The sequence below is a fragment of the Thalia democratica genome, chromosome 1, assembly GCF_965202585.1.
Source record: "Thalia democratica chromosome 1, ktThaDemo2.hap1.1, whole genome shotgun sequence".
Classification (NCBI taxonomy): Eukaryota; Metazoa; Chordata; class Thaliacea; order Salpida; family Salpidae; genus Thalia; species Thalia democratica.
In genome coordinates, this window is record NC_139165.1 from 63,019,872 (window position 1) to 63,042,947 (window position 23,076).

The 23,076-nt window shown below is 26.8% G+C and overlaps 2 protein-coding genes across 2 annotated transcripts; one reads left to right on the forward strand and one right to left on the reverse strand.

Annotated features, from left to right (window-relative positions):
* On the forward strand, positions 1–5,177 carry LOC145849167 (large ribosomal subunit protein uL2-like). The gene is made up of 6 exons (XM_082954269.1): positions 1–166; positions 1,558–1,699; positions 2,730–2,840; positions 3,080–3,187; positions 4,735–4,850; positions 4,962–5,177. The coding sequence occupies exons 1-6, from the start codon at positions 29–31 to the stop codon at positions 5,115–5,117; spliced, it is 771 nt and encodes a 256-aa protein (XP_082810395.1). The 5' UTR covers positions 1–28; the 3' UTR covers positions 5,118–5,177.
* A 9,068-nt stretch (positions 5,178–14,245) lies between these two features.
* Positions 14,246–22,003, reverse strand: LOC145831217 (ubiquitin-conjugating enzyme E2 R1-like). The gene is made up of 3 exons (XM_082938404.1): positions 21,734–22,003; positions 15,921–16,145; positions 14,246–14,425 (listed from the first exon to the last, which is right to left on the reverse strand). Exons 1-3 carry the CDS (start codon positions 22,001–22,003, stop codon positions 14,246–14,248), a joined length of 675 nt encoding a protein of 224 aa, XP_082794530.1.
* Between the last annotated feature and the right edge of the window lie 1,073 nt (positions 22,004–23,076).

Consider the following 23,076-nt stretch of genomic DNA (forward strand, 5'->3'; position numbering starts at 1 on the left):
TATCTCAAAAAGCTAATTCTTATACAGTATGGGTCGTGTGATTAGATCCCAGCGTAAAGGTCCAGGAGGAATTTTCACAGCCAACACCAGGACCCGCAAAGGTGCAGCCAAGCTGCGTTCAGTAGATTATGCTGAAAGGCATGGATACATCAAAGGTATCATTAAGGTAAATTTTGTTTATAGAGATAATATTTTATAAATTATTGGAAGTCTTAAAATTGAATATTATGTGCATTTTCATCAAATTTTCAAAAAAACAAGTTATATATGACATTATTTTCTATGTTAAGATCTAATACATTAAACTTATTTATTCAGTTTTGAAACATCCAATATAGTTTTATTGGAAGATTTTTTTAACTGATCAGATTTTCTGAATCTATGAAGCCTCATTTGGTTTAACAGTTGAATTAAGAAATATAAGTTATAATAATTTTTGTAGTTAAGTATCTCATTAAACTACTTAGATTTTTTAAAACTTATTTAAGTCTTAATAATTACATCTTAATTATATTTATAGTAAATACATAAAATAATCATATCATTTTTTTTTTGATTGTTTAATTTATTATAATGGCTGTTTTTGTTCATTTAAGTTTATCTTGTTATAATTATTTATATAACCATCTCTATCTACTTTCTTTAGGGCATAGGGGAAGGTAAACACCTTTTTTTGAATTTTGATCTAATTTTATATAGTTTACAGTATGCTACACAATGCTTTTTACAAATTTATAAAATACAAAATAATTTTTGAGATATAGCTGGTCAAAGCCGGAGGCAACAATAGGATCCTTATGGGAGGCGCAAACTAAAACGGCAAAAATAGACTATTTTACTAAAAATCTATCTTCTCCTACGTTTTTTGAGATAACTACCTCAAACTTTCAGGAAATGTTCCTTGATATATTTAAAAATTATGTTGGAAAAAAAAAAAAAATTAAATAAAAAAAAAATAATATAAAAAATAAACAAAACAATTTTTTTTTGGTTTTTATTAAAAAAATTTATTTTTTTAAATTTGTTACTACAGAATTTTCTAAATATTGCAAGGAACATTTTCTAAAAATTTAAGGAAGTTAGCTCAAAAAAGGTAGAAGAAAATAGATTTCTAGTTATTAGTCATTTTAGTTTGCCCCCAACTTGTACCGGCTATATCTCAATTTTTTTTTTGAATTTTTAAATAAGCATCTTGTAAGTTAGTAAAAACTATTTAAAATAAGATCAAATTTCAAAAAAAAGGTGTTTACCCCATGCAATTAGCCTTTATATTTCATATTTTATTTTTCAGTTTATTCAACACCATATTTTAATTCTTATGTAACCCTTAAAAGGCTTATCTGTTGTTTTATTTTTACAATAAATGTTATTTCCCATTATATTTGTCTTCATAATTAATAAAACTAGAACACATATATTTGGAGTGAAAAATGAATTAAGTAAGTATAAAGTTTAACTGAGTACTTAATCTACCTTATTATACTTAAAACAACAACCAAACAACAATTTATTTTATACGTTCTATGATTCAAACAACATTAATTATGATTTTCATAGGATATTGTCCATGACCCTGGTCGTGGAGCTCCATTGTGTAAGGTCCAATTTCAAGATCCTTACAAGTACAAAAGAAGGACAGAAACATTTGTTGCTGTAGAAGGTAACTACACTGGACAGTCTATTTACTGCGGCAAGAAAGGTTTCAAAATAAAATTTTGCTTCAACATTTTGATTTAATACTAATTTGCTAAGTAAACATATTTTCTTACCATCACAAATGATGGTCTTGTGGTTTAGTTTAAATTTAATATCTCAGTTAAGGGCATAGGGGGGGTAAACACCCTTTTTTGGTTTTTGATCTTATTTTATATAGTTTTTACTAAGCTACAAGATGCTTTTTACAGATTTTAAAAATTCAAAATATTTTTTTAGATATAGCCGGTCAAAGTCGGAGGCTACAATAGGATCCTTATGGGAGGCGCAAATTAAAACGGCAAATAACTAGAAATCACTAAAAATCTATCTTCTCCTACGTTTTTTGAGATAACTACCAAAAACTTTAAGGAAATGTTCCTTGCAATATTTAGAAAATTCTGTCGGAACAGAATTTAAAAAAATTAAAAAATAAAAATTTTATAATGAAAAAACTAAAAAAAAACTGTTTTTTTTGTTTATTTTTTTTATAAAATTTTTATTTTTCAATTTTTTAAAAATTCCTTCCGACAGAATTTTTTAAATATATCAAGGAACGTTTCCTAAAAGTTTGAGGTAGTTATCTCAAAAAACGTAGGAGAAGATAGATTTTTAGTGAAATAGTCTATTTTTGCCGTTTTAGTTTGCGCCTCCCATAAGAAACCTATTGTTGCCTCCGACTTTGACCGGCTATATCTCAAAAATTATTTTGAATTTTTAAAATCTGTAAAAAGCATCTTGTAGCTTAGTAAAAACTATATAAAATAAGATCAAAAACCAAAAAAGGGTATTTACCCCCCCCTATGCCCTTAACACTTTTAAGTGATTACAAAATAAAATTTTATATCAACTTGTTTGTTGTCTTGCATAATTCTTTATATGAGTAAGCTTATGATGATCTTATGTCTGATATCATTGTTCTATCTATATCAATATGATGATTTGACAAGAGGCTTTTTCTGAAGTTTACAAAAAGATAAATAGTATATGTGATTACTTAAATTAAAATGTGATAATTTAAAAACTGTTCTTAACAGCTGCACTCACAATTGGAAATGTCATGCCAGTTGGACAAATGCCTGAAGGTACAACCGTCTCTTCCCTTGAAGAAAAGATGGGTGATCGTGGCAAGCTTGCCAAAGCATCAGGTTATAATAAAACTAGTAACTTATGAACAATAATAATAATTTCAAGAATAATGTTTAATATATTTTACAAAGAGTTTTTGTTCACCATAACCTGTGATGATCTTATGTCTGAATTCATTGTTCTATCTATTTTAAACATGATGATTTGACAAGAGGCTTTTTCTGAAGGTTCAAGAACTTCAGAAGTAAAAAATTCAATTAATTGATTCTATTTTGTAATTGTAATAATATTGTTTTAGGAAACTATGCCCTGATCATTGCCCACAACCCAGACACTGGCAAAACCCGTGTGAAACTTCCAAGTGGATCCAAAAAACTGATCCCAAGTACCAACCGTGCCGTCATTGGTAAGTTGACTTTTAAATATTACCTTACATAAAGTTAGTTATATATTAAGATTTTTAAACAATTCTCTTTTAAATACTTTCTTATCTGAAATATTTGAGATAAAGCTTGTGTGTAAAATTGATGAGACATTGTTAATTTTCTATTATATTATTAAAACAGCAACAAATCTTAATGCCATACATTTTTTATAGTTGCTTTTATGAAACTGTAATAACAACTGTTTGTTTTGTTATCAACAATATATTCTTTTTCAAAGTTACATTATCTTGTTTTTGTTTTACTTTCAGTTAATGAAAAAAAAAAATAAAATAAAAATTTTATCCCTGTATTTATTTATTGGATTGTATTTTGAAGTTCGAAGCCAAATATTTAAAATAAATAGTTGAGTACATTTTATATAAATATATATTCAAAATATTTCTCAATATCTTTTACTCGAATTTTATTCTTTAGCATTGCATTTTATTAACACATTTTAGTCAGTTAAATATCATATAACAGTAGTTGAAAATAAAATGAAAACAATGAGAAAAATCTTACCTTAATAAGTTCAGACCCACATACTATTAGCTACTCCATACTAATGTATAAATTAACCCAATAAAAAAAAATTAGATGATTTTGTCATCCCAGTAGCTAAATGATACTTAAAAGTATACATTTTTATAAGTTATAAATTTAATGATATTTATCCACCAAAAATAGGAAGTATTATTAGAATTTTGTATTACTCTTTATTATTTAAGCTGAAAAATAAGAAACAACGAACAAAAATTAATCTCTAAAAGATAACTAAGAAATATTGTTTTTACTAGTTAATTATTCATTAAATTAATCTTTCAAACAAAGTGTTTATTTTTCGAATAGGTAATATTGGGTTACATGACAATTCAAATTCGGACAACTCAAATTCTGACAATTTAAATTCTTCCAAAAATATTTAATAAACTATATCTCAATAAGTAACATGAAATTGAAAAAAATGAAAAATACATATGTAGATATTATTAAAACCTACATGTCACTTTTTTCTTTCTTTCAAAACCTAAAATACTTTTCAAGATATTTTAAAATTACTAAAAATAACTGTTTTTTACTTTATTTAAGCCATATCTCACAAAGTATTTGATGTTTTGCGAAAAAAAAATGGGTTGTAGATATTAATATGACCTACATATGTATTTTTATATTAAAAAAAATATACGTTACTTTTTTATTTGTGGCTGTTTCAATTTTTTTTAAGAATTTAAATTGTCGAGTTTGAATCGTCAGAATTTGGTAGTTGTGCACCCGTAATATTGTTAATTAGAAAACTCTTAACAATTTGGAATTAAAATTATAATTTTAACAGAATGATATAGTTCTGACACAACTAAATAAAACGCTCTTAAACACAAAATATTTATAGTTTTATACAAACCAACATAAGTTTATTATGCGGACTGTTTACGTTCCACCAAATTTTCGGTTTCAACTTCGACAAGAAATAATAAAGTTTTAAACAGTGTATGTCTGGCTTTAAGAAAAACATTAAACTGATTCTCAGGTATTGTTGCTGGAGGTGGACGTATTGACAAACCTCTCTTGAAAGCCGGAGCTGCCTACCACAAGTACAAGGCCAAGCGCAACTGTTGGCCTAAAGTCAGGGGTGTGGCTATGAACGTTAGTTTTTTCAGTATTCAGATATAGCGTTATGTTAAGTTTTTAACATAGAACTACATAAAAGTATATTTTTTTAACGGATTTGTATTTATTTAATAATATTATAAACAGCCCGTAGAGCATCCCTTTGGAGGAGGTAACCATCAGCATATTGGTATGCCATCAACTGTCCGCAGAGATGCCTCCGCCGGTAGAAAGGTCGGTCTTATTGCTGCCAGAAGAACCGGTCGTTTGAGAGGAACACGTGTTGTTAAGGATAAAGAATAGAAATATTATTTCACAAAAATTGAATTTCAATAAATAGTCAATTTTATTTAGAGAATAAACTTGTCTTTTGTCTATGAAAATAGTAACTAAAATAATTAAAATAGATTTTAAGATGAATAATCTTTCTTTTGCTATATGCCTGTCGTTAGAATACATTTTGTTAAGGATCACAAATTTAATAACTAAAGAAAAACTGCTTTTCATCAAAATTGGTTATTAGTCAGTAGTTAAGATAAATTAAAATTCGATAGTAGTCGAGTTAGATTAACTGGCTTAATTAATGGACGTTCTTAACATCTTTATAAATAGACGTTAAGTAAATAAAAATGATACTTAATAAAAAACTGCGTAACAACGATAACACAAAAAATTCGATCTTAAAACTTCCATTCTATATTAATTTGTGTTTACGTGGTAACTTTGACTTAAATATGCCAGAGTAACCATAAAGAATTAAATAACATCTATAATAGTAAAGTTCAGACTGATTTTATAAATTCCAAGATTGCCTTTAAACCAGCAATCGTGGTAAAACCTGGAATTGGAGCAATTATGATTATAAAAACATTATTTATAAACAATTTTTACATGTTAAGTGTAAATTTTTAATTTGACACAAAAAATCTACCATACAGATATTTTTTTGTCACCAAGAAAATGAAGCCAGATATTATCATTTCAATGTTGTTATACAGTTCACCACAGTTTTTAAAGATCTAAAAACGGATACTTATAACCTAGAATAAATGTTCCAAACAATTTCGGTAACCCTGAAAACTTTTACAAAGTCCGTTGACTACACTTTAGTATATAACGTATTTAGTATAGAACGTAAGTGCTTTCTTGCTGGGCAGTAAACTATTTAACTACGACTAGCCAAGCTAAAATTTTCGACATTCTATGCTATAAATTAATGTACCCCAAGAATCAGATAACCCCTTAAGGTGGTCGTCTTAAATAATTAAGGGGGCCAAAATTTTATACTTACATTCGATGTTATGTAGATTAAGTTGAAAAGTCTTAGGCTTAATCACGGGTGGCTTAACTTCACTGAAAGTCTTTTAGAAAATTTTAAGGCTATAATTTAGAATTGCTACCAGGTATCCTTAATTCTAGAGTTCGTAATGAAGAACATCAGAAAACGACTTCCCTATTTTATTGAGAAATCTGGCCATAGTATTTTCAAAGGGACCTTATGAAAAATGTATTAAGAAACCCTCCTTTTTACAATACGGATTTTACAACACAATTACAGAGTCGCCACTTTTTAAGTCAAAAATATTATACTGAATGATTATGAATTGTCCGTGTTTTTAAACTACTTAAATAAAAATAAGTTTTCATTATCAATATAAGTAAACTTTTTTGGCAAATTAATATAAAACGTTGAAACTAAACCTCAATCAGAAATCTCATAGAAAATTCTGATTGAGGTACTCTTAAATTAGGGGTGGATAACGTACGGCCCGCGGGCCGAATCCGGCCCGCAGAGTGAAAATGACCGGCCCCGACCGTTTGTTAACTGTAATAGAATCTGGCTCGCAAATGAAAATTACCGGCCCCCGAGCGAAGTGACAGGCCCGCTACGGGTCATAATTACAATTTTTTCATGAATTTAAAAAGGATGCAAAAAAATGAATTTATAAATTAATGTATACTAATAAGTACCCTATTTCGTCGCAATATCTTGTCTTGTTTTAATTTAATTTAGATATCATTTTATCAAATTACCCCAAGTGTTTTTTAAGTACGTAGCTTTGTCAATTCTATTCATAGACATTATTTAAACATCTGACACGTCTCAATCTACATCTTAAGTTGTCAGACTTGTGAAAGTTTTGTGAGTTTTAAGGATTCAAAAAAGTGATCAACTGTATCCATAAAATTAGATTCCGGCCGGATCCGAAACTTTTATTTAAATTAGAATCCGACCGGGTTCGGATCTCGCCTTAAAATTAGTATCCAGTCGGATTCTGATCTAAAAATTCATTTTTTGTCTGGATACTGGATCTGTTAAATCACCAATTCGAAATGTTCCGGCCCGCAAAAGACTTAATTTTTTTGCATCCGGCCCCTTGATTGAAAAACGTTAACCACCCCTATCTTAAATCATACTACCCTGAGTTTTTTATATAAAAAAACTGCACTAAGACATCCTGATATTTTCAAACTATCATGAGTTCGTGGCAACCCTGTTAATATCTATTGCAGAAAAAAACCTCACTTATAGTGTATTTTTGCCTTTAGTAAACTGCCCCCTATTTCACGTAGATAACTACACGTTTGCTATTATATATTAGATTTTCTTATAAACAAAATTTACTAACAAAATTATGGCCCCTAGAAAACATTTATCAAAAACTCTTCAACTTACGCGATTATTATTTTTAGAGTAAACTTATTCTTTGAAAGAGTTACACCGTTTATATAAATTAACTATCAAAAAATACTATTGTAACCTTGATGTAACCCGTGAAGTGCTTTGTAACTGAAAACAGGGTCTCCAAACTGTTGAAAGATAACGCAACCTTGTTTTTTTTTTTTTTTAATTATGCGCTAGTTTATATGATTTGTAAACTAAACTCTTTAGGAACGGGTCAAAATTGCACGAAGATGCTTTTGCACGAGGGAAAAACTACACGAAGACAATTTTGCACGATAGCAAAAAAAAATATAGAAATAAAATAAAAGATAAATTAATCTAAAATAAAAAAAAAAGTTACTGACCGAGGGTTAGGGGTAACAGTGATAGTAAAAAAAAATTAAAAAAAGTAAAAACTCAACTTAATTTTAAAATAACAGTTCCAGTTCAACCCACGAAAAATTGTCTGCTCGTGTAAAAGTATCTTTGTGCAATTTTGTGCACTCGTGCAGTTTTTTACCCTCGTGCAGTTTTGTACGCTCGTGCAAATTTGACAGCTACACAAATTCTTTTGCTATTAATGATTGAAATTAATTCTATCAGCTATTATCTCAACTTATAACTTTTTTTTATTCTTCTGTAGACCAACCCAGGTTTGCTTTTTCTTCCCAAAGAGTACAGAACATACTTATAATAAAAAAACAATATTGAGCCTTTTCTAAAAAATTTTTTGTAAGAGCTTCTTAATCATATTTTCAGGAAAGTAATGCTTATCAATTGTTTATGTCCTTACGTTTTTGTTTTTATTGAGCACACTTTAAAAGTTTAAAAAGCTGCTAAGACATTTTCAACAAGCCCGGTCTACGAAGTTATTTTAATTTGAAGTAATTGTTGTTGTGTAGTGCAAGTTGGAATACTGATTGAATACGTAAGGAGGCAGAAGTAGGTATTTTTTTATTAGCAAAGAACCAAGTTTACTACAAAAAATGTCTTTTTATTAGCGTCATTGAATTAAAAACTTATAATGAATAAACTTAATTAATTCCACAAAACTAATTCTATTGAATTTAACATTAGATAAATACTAATTTTTATTAAATAATAATTTATCTAACTAATAGTTAAAACTAAACTGAGCCGCACGACCATCAACAACAATCCATGCTGCATTTTGCGATCTGTTTCGTTATCATTAGGACTCATCATGAAAACAGGGTGCAAGGCTATTCAAATTCGGACAATTCAAATTCCGACAACTCAAGTTCTTTGAAAAAAATTTGAAGGGGCCACCAATAAAATATTAATGTATATTTGTCAATTATAAAAAATACATATGTAGGTCCAATTGATATCCACAAGACTTTTTTTATTTTTGCAAAAAAAAAAAGTATATTTTGATATATGGTTTAGATAAAATATAAAAACATAAATATTTTTAGTAATTTTAAAATATCTATAAAAATATTCAAGAATTTGCTAAAAATAAAAAATGGCTTTTAGATTTTAACAAGATCTACATATGTATTTCTTATTTTTTTCAAATTTTTGAAATATAGTCTTTTGAATATTTTTTTAAGAATTTGAATTGTCCGAATTTAAATTTTCATGTAACCATGACAACGTAGTCACAATGATTCGTACACCTTTTAAATAGAATGCGATTGAGTACTGTCTCGCTGAAGCGTTCGTTTGTGGGTCACCAAAGTAATTCGATGCAAATAAACCATCACAGAATTAATAGTTACAAACATAAGTTTGCTTTTTTGAATTTTTTCTTAGTTGTACGTCAGTCCATAGTCTGTCGACGCTTAGTAAGGGTCGCTTTAGAACACCTACTAATTCTTAAAAGTTGTTGCTTTGTTTATCGGAGAGTTGTTATTGTAGTGAATTACATAAAATTTTATATACAGACCACAGTTTGAGTTGTAAAAACTGATTATGCTAGCTATAATTTTATTGAAATAATGTATTAAGCTTGGATATGTTATTAAGAATTATTACTATACTAGTTTATTGAACAATTAAAAAACGCTCAAAACATTTAGTCCTAGGAACGTGCACAAGGAACATTTCGGTTATCGAGTCGTACACCATGGATACCTTTTAATGTCTTGTCCAGGACATTATAAGGTACTTTATAATTATAAGTACTCATTGAAAATAAGAAAAATTTTATAAGTATACATATAAAACATTTTTTATATATTTTACATGCGTATCTGGTAGTTAGAACTATGAAAAATTAAAAAGAAATTTTGGACGATTAGAATTTGTTTGTTACAATTATAAATTAGTTTTAGGATAAGCTTAAATTAACATCAATGCTTTAAAAAAGTTCAAAAAACAATTATTCTAAAAAAATAATTTAAAATTTATAATCCATACTAACTGTAAACTAGCCTGTTTTAAATTAAAAAACAACAAGTAAGACAAAATTAAAGTTCTAAAAAAAATTAACAATTAAAATTTTGTTTGTTGAAAAGCTTAACTATTTAATTAGTATAGTAAAACTTTGAAAAAAAAAAACCACGTTTGCAAAATATGTACTAAACGAGCTACTAAATATCATGTATACTTGTTTATTTAAACTAAACTTTTAGATTTTTTTTGAATTATTTATAGGACATAGGTCATAATCTTTTTAAATAGCTGGGAGATTTTTGTCAAAAATGTTTTCGTACCGCTTTACATAAAAAAATATGCTAATAAAACTCGCTGATAGCCAAAATTCTAAAAAAATAAGCTCTGAACAATTAAACCCCCGCTTAGGATAAAATTCGACCAGCGAGAGAAAATTATAACTTTCATTATATAACTTAAACTATATACTTTATGGTCTTTAAAACTGACAGTTTTTACTCTGAGATTTGAAATGAAATGCAAAAAAATGGTCTAGGTACAGTTTAAGGTAGACATAAAACTTACACTATATATTTTGGGGATATTTATGAAGAGTTAAAAGCTATAATTGCGGCTCGCGACCACGAAATGTCTGCTGACCCCTTAATTAGCACCATTGCTGACAAAAAATCAGGTTTAAAGCGTTTTTGTAGATTTTATTACGAATAATTTAAGTATTTCTGGGTTTGCAAAATTTTTTTTTTACTAAAAACTACGTAGTGGTCAAAACATATCTGCGTACTATAGTTTGCCAACTCCTGATAAAAAATATTGTTTAAGTTAAAAGCGAGTAGTTTTTAGAACACAGTTATGAAAAATTGATCAGTGCAAAATTAAGTTTTGGTTTTACTAGTCAAATAGCTAAATCTCGCAAAAACTCAATATTTGCGGAGTTATTTTATGAACATATGTGTATATATTCGTCAATCAAGTATATTAATATATGATCAATGTTTATTTAAACTACCTAAAACAGTGGTTCCCAACCTTTTTGATGCCTTGCACCCCTAAAGTCTCTTAATTTGATCTTGCACCCCTAACACTATATGCTATATTTATTTATTAATAATTTGATTATAAAATCATTGATTTCATTAATTAATAGTTTGTATTTTAGTTTTTATTACAGTGTACTATATTAACAAAAATAAAATACTTGGATATTTAAAAACATAACAAGCTATATTCGAACAAGTTTTATCTATTTTTTATAAGGTAGAAAATATCAGAACTCACTCTTCTCTCTGCAACAATAAACGTTTTCTGAAGGTCAAGCAAGCGAGTTTGGAGCTCATCACTTGTAATTCTACCTGCTATTTTTAAAACTAACTAAAAAATTCAATTACTTATCAATTAAACGAAAAAAAAACAAATCTATTTTTATAAAAAACAATTTTGTTTTTGTTTTTTATAAAGATATAGCAGCTAGGAGGTTTCAAAATAATAAAGGTTTGAGTTAAGATTTTAAAAAGTTAAAAGATATTTAGCCTTAAATTGTATAAAGATATGTATTAAAGTTAATACAAAAAAAGTTTGTATGCTTACAACATAAATAGAAAAAAGTAGATTGAAAAAGGTAAACGGTTTAAGTTCAAAAAAGGAATGAATAGAAATAAAATTGATGCATTGAATACTTTTTCTGATCTATAAAAATTGGTTTCACTAAAGCTAAAAACAAGTTTTCCTAAATGGTATAACAAACAGTAATTGCTGTGAACTTTACAATTTACTGATGTAAAATTTTTAAGCACAACTTTCTGCACAACTAAGCTTAATAAAAGATTACATTATAAATGTAACAGACTTAACAGAACCTGTTCTTAACAGCTAATAAAAAACCTGCTGAAGATACTAATTTTTATCTAAGTATTTCAATTAAAATAGGTTACAAAAATTATACTTTTTATGTAGAAAAAAACTATAATAAATTTTAATATAACTTGAAAGCTGCATACTTTGCTAATTAATTTTGATATCATTAACTAGACTGCTTTTAAGATTATTTGTTGCGAAATTTTTCAGATATCTAGAATATAAGTATACACCATACAAAGTTAAGTTGTTGCATACTCTATAATTTTATAAACATATTTTTTAAACACTATTATTAAAAGTGTTTTTTGTATGCAAATTTTTTTACAAACAAAAGGTTAATTAATATAACTTTTTTAACACTGTGTTGTAAGTTTACATTCTGAAGCGTATATTTTTTACTTTACAATTACAAACATCTATACAGTTACAAAACTCTTCATTACATTATAACATAAAACAAAACTTGTATATTATTTTAAAATTTACACAAAAAAATGATATACGTGACCTGGATACCCAATATGTTGGAGAAACGGAGCGACAACTGTTCGTCAGAATTAAAGAACATACAAAGCCTACAAATAGTGCAGTATTCTCACATACAGGACAATGTAAAATCTGTCAAAATCATAATGATATTTTTAATTGTTTTGAGGTAATTAAATTTTGTAAAAATAGAAATATTTTACTTGCAGTAGAGGCTATTATGATATAAAAAACTAAATCTAGACTTAATCATCAACTAGGTCCTGATAAAGGATCTAAAATTACACTTAACATTTTTAAATAGTCCATTTTTGTTCTAATTATTTACTTTAGTTTTTATGATTAATTTGATTAGTTTTATATTGATTGTTTCTTTAGTTTACTCGTATTTTGTTTAATTAATAAATTTTTTTGAGTTTTTATTTTGTTTTGAAAAGGAATTAGTTAAATTTTTGAAGCATTGCTCAGTAAACTGTTTAAATGAAAAAAATCTTGTTACTAGCAATAAATTGGTTCATAAAATCATGTAAACACCATCGCTACATTCTAAAGATGATATTATTTGAGTTTAAAACAGGTTTCCCAAATTTTTTTCATAACGCCCCTTTTGAAGAAATCATAAAAGCAATGGCCCCTCTCCAATAACATTTCTCAAAAATCTACTGTGCGCAATATAATTCTTAATAATACCCAACCTTATTCTTTGCTCTCCTGAAGACCTTCTATCGTTAACTCCTGAATATCTGGTAAAAGATTCAAATTATGGTTCCTTTACTAGCCACATAACTTTCTAAAATGAACCACTTTGGTAAACCCTGGTGTAGTACAACAAGTACTTTATAAAAAATAAAGTTGCCAGCACCATGATGCTAAACTTTTTGTATCAAGTAAAAAAAATGACCCAGCTAAAAACAAGCAAAAAAAAAAAGACCCGAAAGTTTAAAAAACGTAAAAAAAATGACACACATTTAGTAAATTTTAGTTAACAATGACCCCATTTGGCCAACTTTGGGAAGGATAGGTGTAAAATATGCACGAAAGGACAATTTTTCACAAGAGCCTTTTGCACGGGTAGAAAATGTTTTATTTTTTGATAAATTTTATTTTTATTATAACTGTTAACCCTTGGTCGGTAATTTATTTTTTATCAATAAATTTATTTTTTTTCACTATCATTTTTACCTCAAACCCTTATCCATGGTCGGTATATTTTTAATGTTTTTTATTTATTATAGTTTTCTTATTTTAATCAAAGGTTTTATTAATAACTAGTAACTTTTTATCACGTAAAAAAAATGACCCCAATAGTTTTAACAAGAAAAACACGACTCAAGTAAAAAAATTACCCCAGCTAAAAACAAATAAAAATAGTAACCCCGGTTTCATTTTTTTTTTATTTAATCCAACATTTCTAAAACAAATACTTAAAGTTTGATACTAAAAAACTTAAAAAGCCAATAAAAGTGATTTCTATTTATAAACAATTTCAAAAATATTCAAAATTAAGTGAACTAAATTTTATTTAGTACTTAACATGTTAATTTATTTTTAGCAGATTTAGTTAGATTATTTCTATATGCAAACTTTTTTTATATATAGTCTACTGGAACAAAATGGTTGATCATACCAGTTCGATTATCAAACCACAAGCTTTCGGTAGACTGAGACCGGTTTTTTTCTTATTAGGACTCATCAGTCAGTTTAAAAAAAAATCACAACCGAAAAACTTTAAGTCTACTGGTTTTCAAAAACTTACAATGACTTTTAACCAAGTTTTATTTGTCAACACATTACATAACTTAAAGATTACAAACATTTATTGCACAAAATAATTACGAAAAACAACAAAGAAAGACGTTTGACCAAACAAAGTTACACTAAAAGTGTATGCAAGCAAAACTCAAGGCAACAAACCACTAGCTCAGAAATGAAAATTACAGAAACCATTTTATGTTTCAGAAATAAAGCACTGAAACGATTAAAACTTTGTCGAAATGTGGTTTTGTCAGGAATTATGTTTAGCATTGATTCAATAACTCCTTACAACAAATAAGTGTATTCTATTTTAGTCATCTGCAAATGAATCCAGCGAATCTTCTTCCACATCATCATCTTCATCTTCATATTCAAAGTTGTTGTTGTTGCTTGTTTTTCCAGTTGACTCCTTTGATTTCACACAATAGTCATCTACTGTCGTTGGTACAACAACTCCGTCTCTAACCGCCTCCTCCTTCGAAACTTCTACCTAAAAACTTTGTGTTTAGCTTATTTGTACTAAAATTTAAAATTATTATAAAATATAAACTTAAATAACCTAAAAATTCCTGCTAAGCTAAAAAAGAGTCTATAAAAATATTGAAAATATGAAAGTGTTTAGTTTTTGGTCTACGGAAACAAAGTTGTAGTGCAGATGATAGTCAAAATTAAAATAAAGTTATTTAAACCATAAGCCAGAACGAAATAATTTCAATCTTACTTTAATTTTCTTTTAACTCTTATACATAGCTGAGCCGTTATAAATGAAATTTTATTTAATCTTACTGTTTTAAAGTGTACTTTTTGACCTTAATTCGTCAAGACTAGCCGTTTAATGATCAAAGTATAAAAAACATAGTACTTGCAACTGCTAGATTTATACCATATTGAAACTTTAGCAACTAATTTATCAAAACATAAAAAGCTTTTATTTTTATATCTTAATCTTAAGTTTTGATGAGTCAGTAAAAATGTTTTTTTTTTCATGTTAAGTTTAATCATTAAAATTTTATTTTTCAGTTTTTTTAGTACTTGGGTAAGGTGGGTTATAATAAAGTTATAAGAAAAAACTTTAAAATTTTTTTGATGACCCAGCAAATATGCAAATGATTTGTTACTTTTATGCAAATATTTGCGTGTTTTTCAAGCTAACCCTTAAAATTACTTTGACGTGTAATTTAAACGAAAACCTTTTTCGAATATCATTTGAGAAGTTCAAAAAATCAAGTTCCTATAACAGTATTTTGTAATATAAAATCCTAAAAACTATTCTACTTTTGTTTACAAGTATATAAAAACCTAATAGAATTTAGTCACATAGCCAGATATTAGTTTATTAAAGTCAAGTTGGGTCAGGAAAAGACTCATAAAATATTCTGAACAACTTTTAATGCTTGAATGTTCGGCAGGATTTCTTTTTTATTGTTTAAAAAAGCATTCTGAATCGCCTTATTTTCACAGCCAGAAATTTTTTAAGATGTTAAAAAAAGAAAAAGGCATAAAAAAGAAGTTCTCTTTAACTTCTTTAGTTATTTAACTATACAGGACTTTGGGATTTTTTCTTGTTAAATTTTAACTATTATGCAACTGTTAAAAAAAAAACTTCAACATGTGATAATCATTTAACGGCTCAGATATATCAACCAATAAGCTTGAAAACACTTATTTTTACAATTTATAAGTCTTTAATATTGAATAAAGTAAGTTTCAAACTTAAATTGTTGTTTAACTTTATTATTTTATTGCACAAACTGATATTAAATTTTTTTAAAAATAATCTAGTTCTAAAAAGTTTACCCTCTAAACACAATTCATTTTAATATAGATTATTTACCTTCAGATCTATATTAATATGTAGAACTAGTTATGATATATTGATCTATATCCTTTAGTAGGTAAGATTATCTTTGTAAAATATAAATATATAGACTATATACTTTAAGCTGATTGAAATCAGTAGTTCAATGTTAACAAATAACAAGTACCTGTCTGGAAACATAATCTCGGTATTTTGTATTTTTCTTTTCTCGCCATTCTCTAAACATAACAGATGCATCAACGTTGGCGGGCGAAGACGTGTTAGGTTCATTGAGCAGCGAAATTACACTCATAAGGATTGTTCTCACATTTTGAGTGGGATTCCATCTTTCTTGTGGAAGCTCTCCTGATGTTACATCTGCTACAGGCGGATGCAGAATGGATATGCACACCTAGTAAAAGCAGAATAAAAGATTTTAGCTTTTGTATCATAAAAAACAAAAAAAAAGAAACTATCGAAAAATGAAAAAAATGTTAATAACAAAAAACTAATTATCAACATATCTAGTTAGACTTTTGTTTAGTCGATACTCAATGTAATTTTTTTTCAAATTCCGTGTTTCTAGGTTTAGCTGTATTTCAGTCAGCTCTTAAGTGCATGATTGATTTTACTTTTAATATTTTTCTTGAAAAAGTAATTGAAGACGCTTTAGACAAACTTTAACTACACTTTTTAAGTCTATAAGTTGAGAAATATTAATGCAGTATTCTTTCTTTATTATATTTTTAAGAAAGAATACTGTTTAATTTGTTAATATTATATGTTTCAGTGAACTTGTTTCGCTCGGATCTTTGTTAACAAACGCTTAAATTTATATTTTTGAATAGAAATATTAATGCTCGATTTAGGACTAAAACAATAATTTTACATTTTTAATGACATTTTAAATTTTCAAACTGAAACTTATAAACGATCATTAAAAGTGCATTCTGAATATTTGAACTGTTATTATTTAAACTACTTTTTACTTATTTGTATTAAAGCAATTGGTGTAGAAAACTAAGTTTTGTATATAAAAGAAGTTATGCTACTTGGTAAATAGAAAAAACTTTTAGTATAACTTATTATACTTTCAACCCGCCAAGATTTCTGGTCAGTGAAACTCTAAATGCGATGTTTGTGTAGGTTTGTGTCGTTTTTAAGTCAAGATTAAAAAATAGGTAAACCTTCTATAGAAGTAAAAAGTAGCCTTAATACTCTTTTTAATCTCAAAGTCGTATATGAAGTACTACATTTATATATACTAATTTTTTCAAAATATATATTATCTTTTTAATAATTTTTTTCCTGAGCTTATTAAAATAGCTTGATTGGCTTTAAGTATTTACGTCGTTATTTAATAAAAATGATAATTAAAGTTTTTGTTTCTGAGTATAAACGAATAAACTTAATTATTTTAACTAATTTGTTATTTTATTGCCTGGATTTGTTACATTTTTAATTTAAAGGCAAAAACTAATTATCATAAAATACGTGACTTAAACAGAAAATGTAAACTTGAACCTATGAAAAATTTAAATTGTAGTAGACTCTGAAAGTTATCAAAGATAGAAGTTTCTTGGTCAAGGATAGAAGCCAACTATTAAACATTGTTAACTCAAGACGAGTATGTTATAACTTATTTTTGAGCGTAATCAGAAGTTATCGATCGGGTTTATAAGTTATAGTCGAGTTTCGTAAAAAAAAAGTTTTGTTTATGATGGTTATTGTATAAGCATCTAAAATTCTAACATACTTATTTTATATTAGACAAACATCAACTTTCTGCATCAGAGTATTTTTTAAAATTAAATAAACTTCAACTTATGCTTGAGAGAAGTTAAACATGCAGGTTGAAGTATTACTGATTTAAAAATAAGGTCATCTCAATCAACATTAAAGCAATTAACTTTTATTGATTCTGTTAAATACAATAACTATGTTGGAAGTGATATTTTACCTATTTTAGAGGATCTAAGACACTTGAAGAACTACAAAAAACATAAGGCAAGTTTTAACCTAAATTTTCACCAGCAATTGAAGTTTATTGAACGACAAGAAAGACGCTCAAAATATTTAGTCCTAAGACCTGTCTATAATTATCGAGTCGCACACCACGGATGAATTTTAAAGTCTTGTCCAGGACATTCTTAAAGTTTTACATTATCAACTCTGTTTGCAAAAACAATATATTAGGAGTATACTAGCACAACAGCGGTGAGCCTGGACCTTAAGTTATGTAAAGATATTATTAGTGCAAATTAGATTATGTATTTCATATGCCTATTAATTTTTATAGCAGGTTTTTCCAAATTCATTTTCATAAACGCCTCCTTGGTAGAAAACAAAAAAAAATCACCCCTTATTTTAGATATTGCCCCTTTACTAGTTAAATATATATCTATTTTTTCGCCACCTTATTAATTAATGCCCCTGATAGCTAGAACCGGCCTTAAAGGCGCGATGTTGACCACTTTAGAAAACCCTGCTTTGTATAATGTCAATGAAGTATGACTTTGCTTATGTCTTATTGCAATATATTTGAAGATGGAAGAACATCATGGTCGCCTAAATTTAATTAAAGAAAAAAGAATGCAAAAACTCAAGAAATTAAAATCTTTAAAACTTTAGGCGCTAAAGTTTCCATTAGATCCACCATAATATTTATTTATTGTGTTAGTTTTTTGTTTTAAATACTCAACAAAACTTCACAAAATTTAGAGTATAGGGGAGATAATAAGCGAAGTTTGTGTAGGTTTGTGTCGTTTTTTAGTCAACATTAAAAAATTGGTAAACCTTCAATAGAAGTAGCCTTAAAACCAACACAAAATATAAGTTTTTTATCACAATTATCTAGATATATATTCTTTTTTGAACGAAAAAAAGCGCTCGAAATTTTGGTCTAAGGACCTAGTGTACGAAAAAACCTTTTGGTTATCGAGTCATACACTAAGAAACAGTATAATGGCATCTCCAGGACAAGATAAAGTCTTATCACAACCAAAAAGTTTGAAAATAGCTGAAATTGAATGGTATCTCCAAAAATAAAGATACGTCGAGTTTTTATAAAACAGTAGTTAAAATAAAATCGATAGTAAAAAGTAATTTAAGAAAATAAAAGTAAATGTGCTCATTTTTTAAACTACGATTGTAATTTTAACTTATTACAATCAATTAGATAAAGTTCCTTCTTAGGAATCTTAATTCTGGGTAATTATAATAACCTACCGAAAATAAAGGTTTTTCAAGTAATATTTTCCGTACACTTAGCTTTAAGATACTGATAAAAAAACAGGTAAACTGCGTTGGAATGAAGATAATTTTAATTAATTATTGTAAGCAAATAAAATATTATAAAAAGAGAGAAAATAAATCTAGTCAAAACAATAAAACGTACTTTAATCACGTTTATTTATTCGAAAAAAATTAATTATATTAACTTTTACCTAAAAAGTATTACATTGTTCATATAACGAAAAAAAAAAATCGCATTCGTAGTGTCAAGTTACGGAAAACACCGACACAAATAGGTTTTTTTGTTAAAAGTAAATACTATTTTTGTTGACCACTACAAGACTTAACCCAGCAAAAAATAAGATCTCACATTTTTCATAAGCTTTAACAACAAATCAAAAAGTATTTTAACCATGAAAATTTAAAATAAAAGTTTCTCCGAAGTATTCTAATTTGATCAGCAAAAATGTGAATTTAATTGTTTAAGTATATTTACTAGTTACAACGATAACAAAAGTTTAATTTTTTGCTTTATTTAATTAGCACTAGCTTTGATCTCACAATAGTTTGAACTTAAATTTTATAAGAATTTAATTTTATGTACTTTTTACTTAGGAGATTACAATAAAAGCTTTCGACTTAAAGATAAAGAGAATAATCAACTCAAATTTTTAAATTTTATTAACAAATTAATGTTTCAATCGTTTGAAATAAATCAAACGAGATCCTCAGTTGAATAAAAAACCTGTAAAATTTTTTTTATAAACATGCAAAAAGACATTAAGTTGAACTTTAAATAAAACTGGCAAGTTTTTTACTTATTTTAGGTAAACTTATCCTTTTTTAACTCTGTTGTTAGAAATTTCTACTGATCAATATATCTTATTTGACTATTTAAAATATAAATTTAATTGTTTGTTAGCAATGTGTTGACTCGTTTTTCACACAGAAACATATGTCAGTGTAATAAAAGAAGGATACTGTATAACTTGTTATTATTATATCTAATTTAGCAATAAGTAACACCAGTATTTTGTTTAATTATGGAAAACTTACTTTAAAGACGTCTTTTTAATTGTTTACAACAAAGTGCAAAAATATGAAGTTAAATATGCCAACTTTAAAAAATTATTTACAACTTTATCGATGTGTTTAGAATAAAAGGTGTAAAATAAGAAAATACACAGTGAAAACAACAAAGATGCAGATAATCATAATAAAATTGCTTTAAAATAATAGAGTTTTGTAAAATTATCAGTCTGAAATAGACGAGTCCTCAGTATTATCTCTTGAATACTTCTTATAAAAAAAACATGAAACTTAAATCTTTACTATAGTTTTTTGATAGGACTACACATTTTTTCACACTTTTTTCTTATATTAAGCTTTTTACTGGTTAAGAAATGTATAGTGCAGAAATAACACTAAAAGTTATAACTTATTTTTTAAGTTTTGTTTTACATACATATATTGTTTTTTGAACGAAAAAAGCGCTCAAAAAGTTTGGTCCAAGGACCTGGTGTACAAAAAAATTTTCGGTTATCAAGTCATACACCAGGATAAAGTTTAATGTCATGTCCAGGACATAAATAAAACAAACTATGTCTGGACCTATCTATTTTAATCTTAAGTTATAACAGGTTATTTAAGCAGTTTATATAAGTTTTAATGTTCAAAACGTTTAAGATTATATTAGTATATGCTTTTTAAGTTTATCTCATGACTGTTAAAAACAAAAATTTTTACATAGGTATTTTTAACCTGTTAAATAAAAACTATAAAACAGGACTTGTTACATTTAAAATAGTATTTTCTATAAGTTTAAAAATTGTTACATGAGAATTCAAATTTAGACAATTCAAACTGTTATAAAATGTTTTATATAAAGAATTGGAAAAGTTTTAATAAGCGAAAGATCTCTTACTGGGTGTTTTGTTTTAAGAATTAAGATAGTTTTTCTTCAATGGTTTTTTTAACTAAACTTTATTAATAAAAACAGTCATGCTTAGGTAAGTTTTAAAATTTATTTTAGTCGTACCTCAAAAAATAATTTGAGTTCAAAAAAAAATTATCATAAGAAGAGAAATCAACAAGTTTGTGATTAAAATATAAATGTTAAAAAAGCTTATTTACAATAGCTCAGAATTTACAGAAGTAACGGAATTTTGATTGTCAGAATTTGAATAATCATGCACCCGAAAAAAACAATTATTTATACTAGTGGTTTTCAAAAGTTTCTAAAAGCTGTGCATAATAAATTACTATGATAAAATACGCACTAGAGACTAGGACAATGTAACTTTTTTTTTTACAAACTTAATCAAGTGTATCAGATTATTTTTTAATTCAGTAAAAAAAAAAACTTTTCATCCTACTATAACTAATCTCAGTCCGTTTTTATTTTGTGAACTAAAATTTTGTAACTTATTAATTCTTTATTTGTAAATTTTCTTCAAATATTTAAAAAGTATTTTTTGAAAACAAATTATTCATATGACTTCTCTTTTTAAAGTACTTTTAATATTAAGACAGTATAAAATTTTCTATTTGCGCTACTGTGCAAAAGTTTACTTTTCAAGAAATACTGTTTTAAACTACTCTGCATTAGACTTAGTGGGTTTGTAAAGTTATACAATTTTAAAACTTTTTATAACCTATTTCCAAAAGAAATTAAAAAGCTTTACAAAAATATATACAATGAAAATAAAATAATTTTCATTTAACTAAAACAACTTTTATAGCTTAATTTTAATAAACAAAAGTAACCTCGCCGTTTGAAAATACATTTGGGTGCCACATTCGAGAAACAAATTTGAATGTTGGTGGGGAAAATGGGTAATCACCCGGAAATCTTATGATTGCTTTAAAGTATCCGCCTTCGTAGAGCGTGCCAGGTGGTCCGAATATTGCAACTTGCCAATCGTAGAGGTTCCTTTCATCAACTAATGCAATTCGGAAGCCTTCCATTGGCTGTTCCTGCAAATTTTGCAGTTCCTTTGCTAGTAGTTTAGCCGAGCTTGCTTTTGGTAACGCCATGTTTGCTTAATTTACCAAAGCTAGAAGTTAAAGTTTAACTTATGCAGTTTTATATGTTATTACGTAATAATAGTTTTGAAAATGTACCTGGTTGGTATAAAATAGCATATTTAAACTTATTGCTCAAAAGAAAAGTAAAAGTCTATCTATATATAGTTTTTTATTAGAACTTTTGCTCTATGAATAGTTTTTCTTCTATTACTTTTTTAAATATTCTTTGAACAAAAGTCAGCTTTACTAGTCAAGAACATTTGTGACAATGTAAATTTTTAAAGTTCTAAACAAATTTTGTTTCTAAACAACTCAACATACTACAAGTTGTTTAAAGTTTCAAACGAGTTTTGAATTTCAGAATCTTTAAGGATTTAATTTTTTTATAAAAAAAATACAGTGTAACTTAATATTCAATCTACTAACTATTCACAAAAAAGTTGAACAAGTGTTAAATTTAAAACTTCTGAAATAAAAAATTGTTTCAAAAGCTAAAGAGCTAAGCAACTTTAGCTTTTTTAAAAACTGTTCAAATTTTTAACTAAGCGCCCTAAAAGGAGATAAAACACAAAATCTATTTTTTCGTATTAATACGTTCAGTAAAAATTCACCGATAAATTCATGTTTGTGACTGTTGTAATTCTTACCTTTTTAAAACTAATATAGAAATTAGTTATTAGTTAAGGTACTCCTTAAGCTTTTATTTTTAGAAAAAATAGTTATTACATACGTTTTTACATATTTTCATATAATCTATCAAAAGATATGTTTGTTGAACTAAACTTAATAATAACTTATCGTACTTAAAGTTTCTTTTTTATAGAAAATATCGAAAAAAGCAGAGTTTAGAAACATAAGACCCGCCGTAAAAAATAAAATATTTTTGTTTAGGCCATGAAAACCCATCTAAACCCTGTAATCCGACATTTTATATAGTTCTCGTTTTATACTAAAAATGATTATTGGAACTACTTTTTGTTACGTTTTTACGGTAAAACTCATATTATAACCACGATTTTTTTGTTAGAATAATAAGGATGTTTTTTATTATAAAAATACATACAAGAAAAGCGCTGTAATTT

Bases quoted from the DNA above. Each gene is read 5' to 3' on its own strand.
- LOC145849167 (XM_082954269.1), top strand. From the start codon at position 29: ATGGGTCGTGTGATTAGATCCCAGCGTAAAGGTCCAGGAGGAATTTTC. The intron at 2,841-3,079 runs GTTATAATAAAA...ATATTGTTTTAG, and splicing joins CAAGCTTGCCAAAGCATCAG to GAAACTATGCCCTGATCATT. The intron at 4,851-4,961 runs GTTAGTTTTTTC...TATTATAAACAG, and splicing joins TCAGGGGTGTGGCTATGAAC to CCCGTAGAGCATCCCTTTGG.
- LOC145831217 (XM_082938404.1), bottom strand. From the start codon at position 22,003: ATGGCGTTACCAAAAGCAAGCTCGGCTAAACTACTAGCAAAGGAACTG. The intron at 16,146-21,733 runs GTTACTTTTGTT...TGCTTTTACTAG, and splicing joins ATGTATTTTCAAACGGCGAG to GTGTGCATATCCATTCTGCA. The intron at 14,426-15,920 runs GTACTTGTTATT...CAAAGTTTTTAG, and splicing joins GAGATTATGTTTCCAGACAG to GTAGAAGTTTCGAAGGAGGA.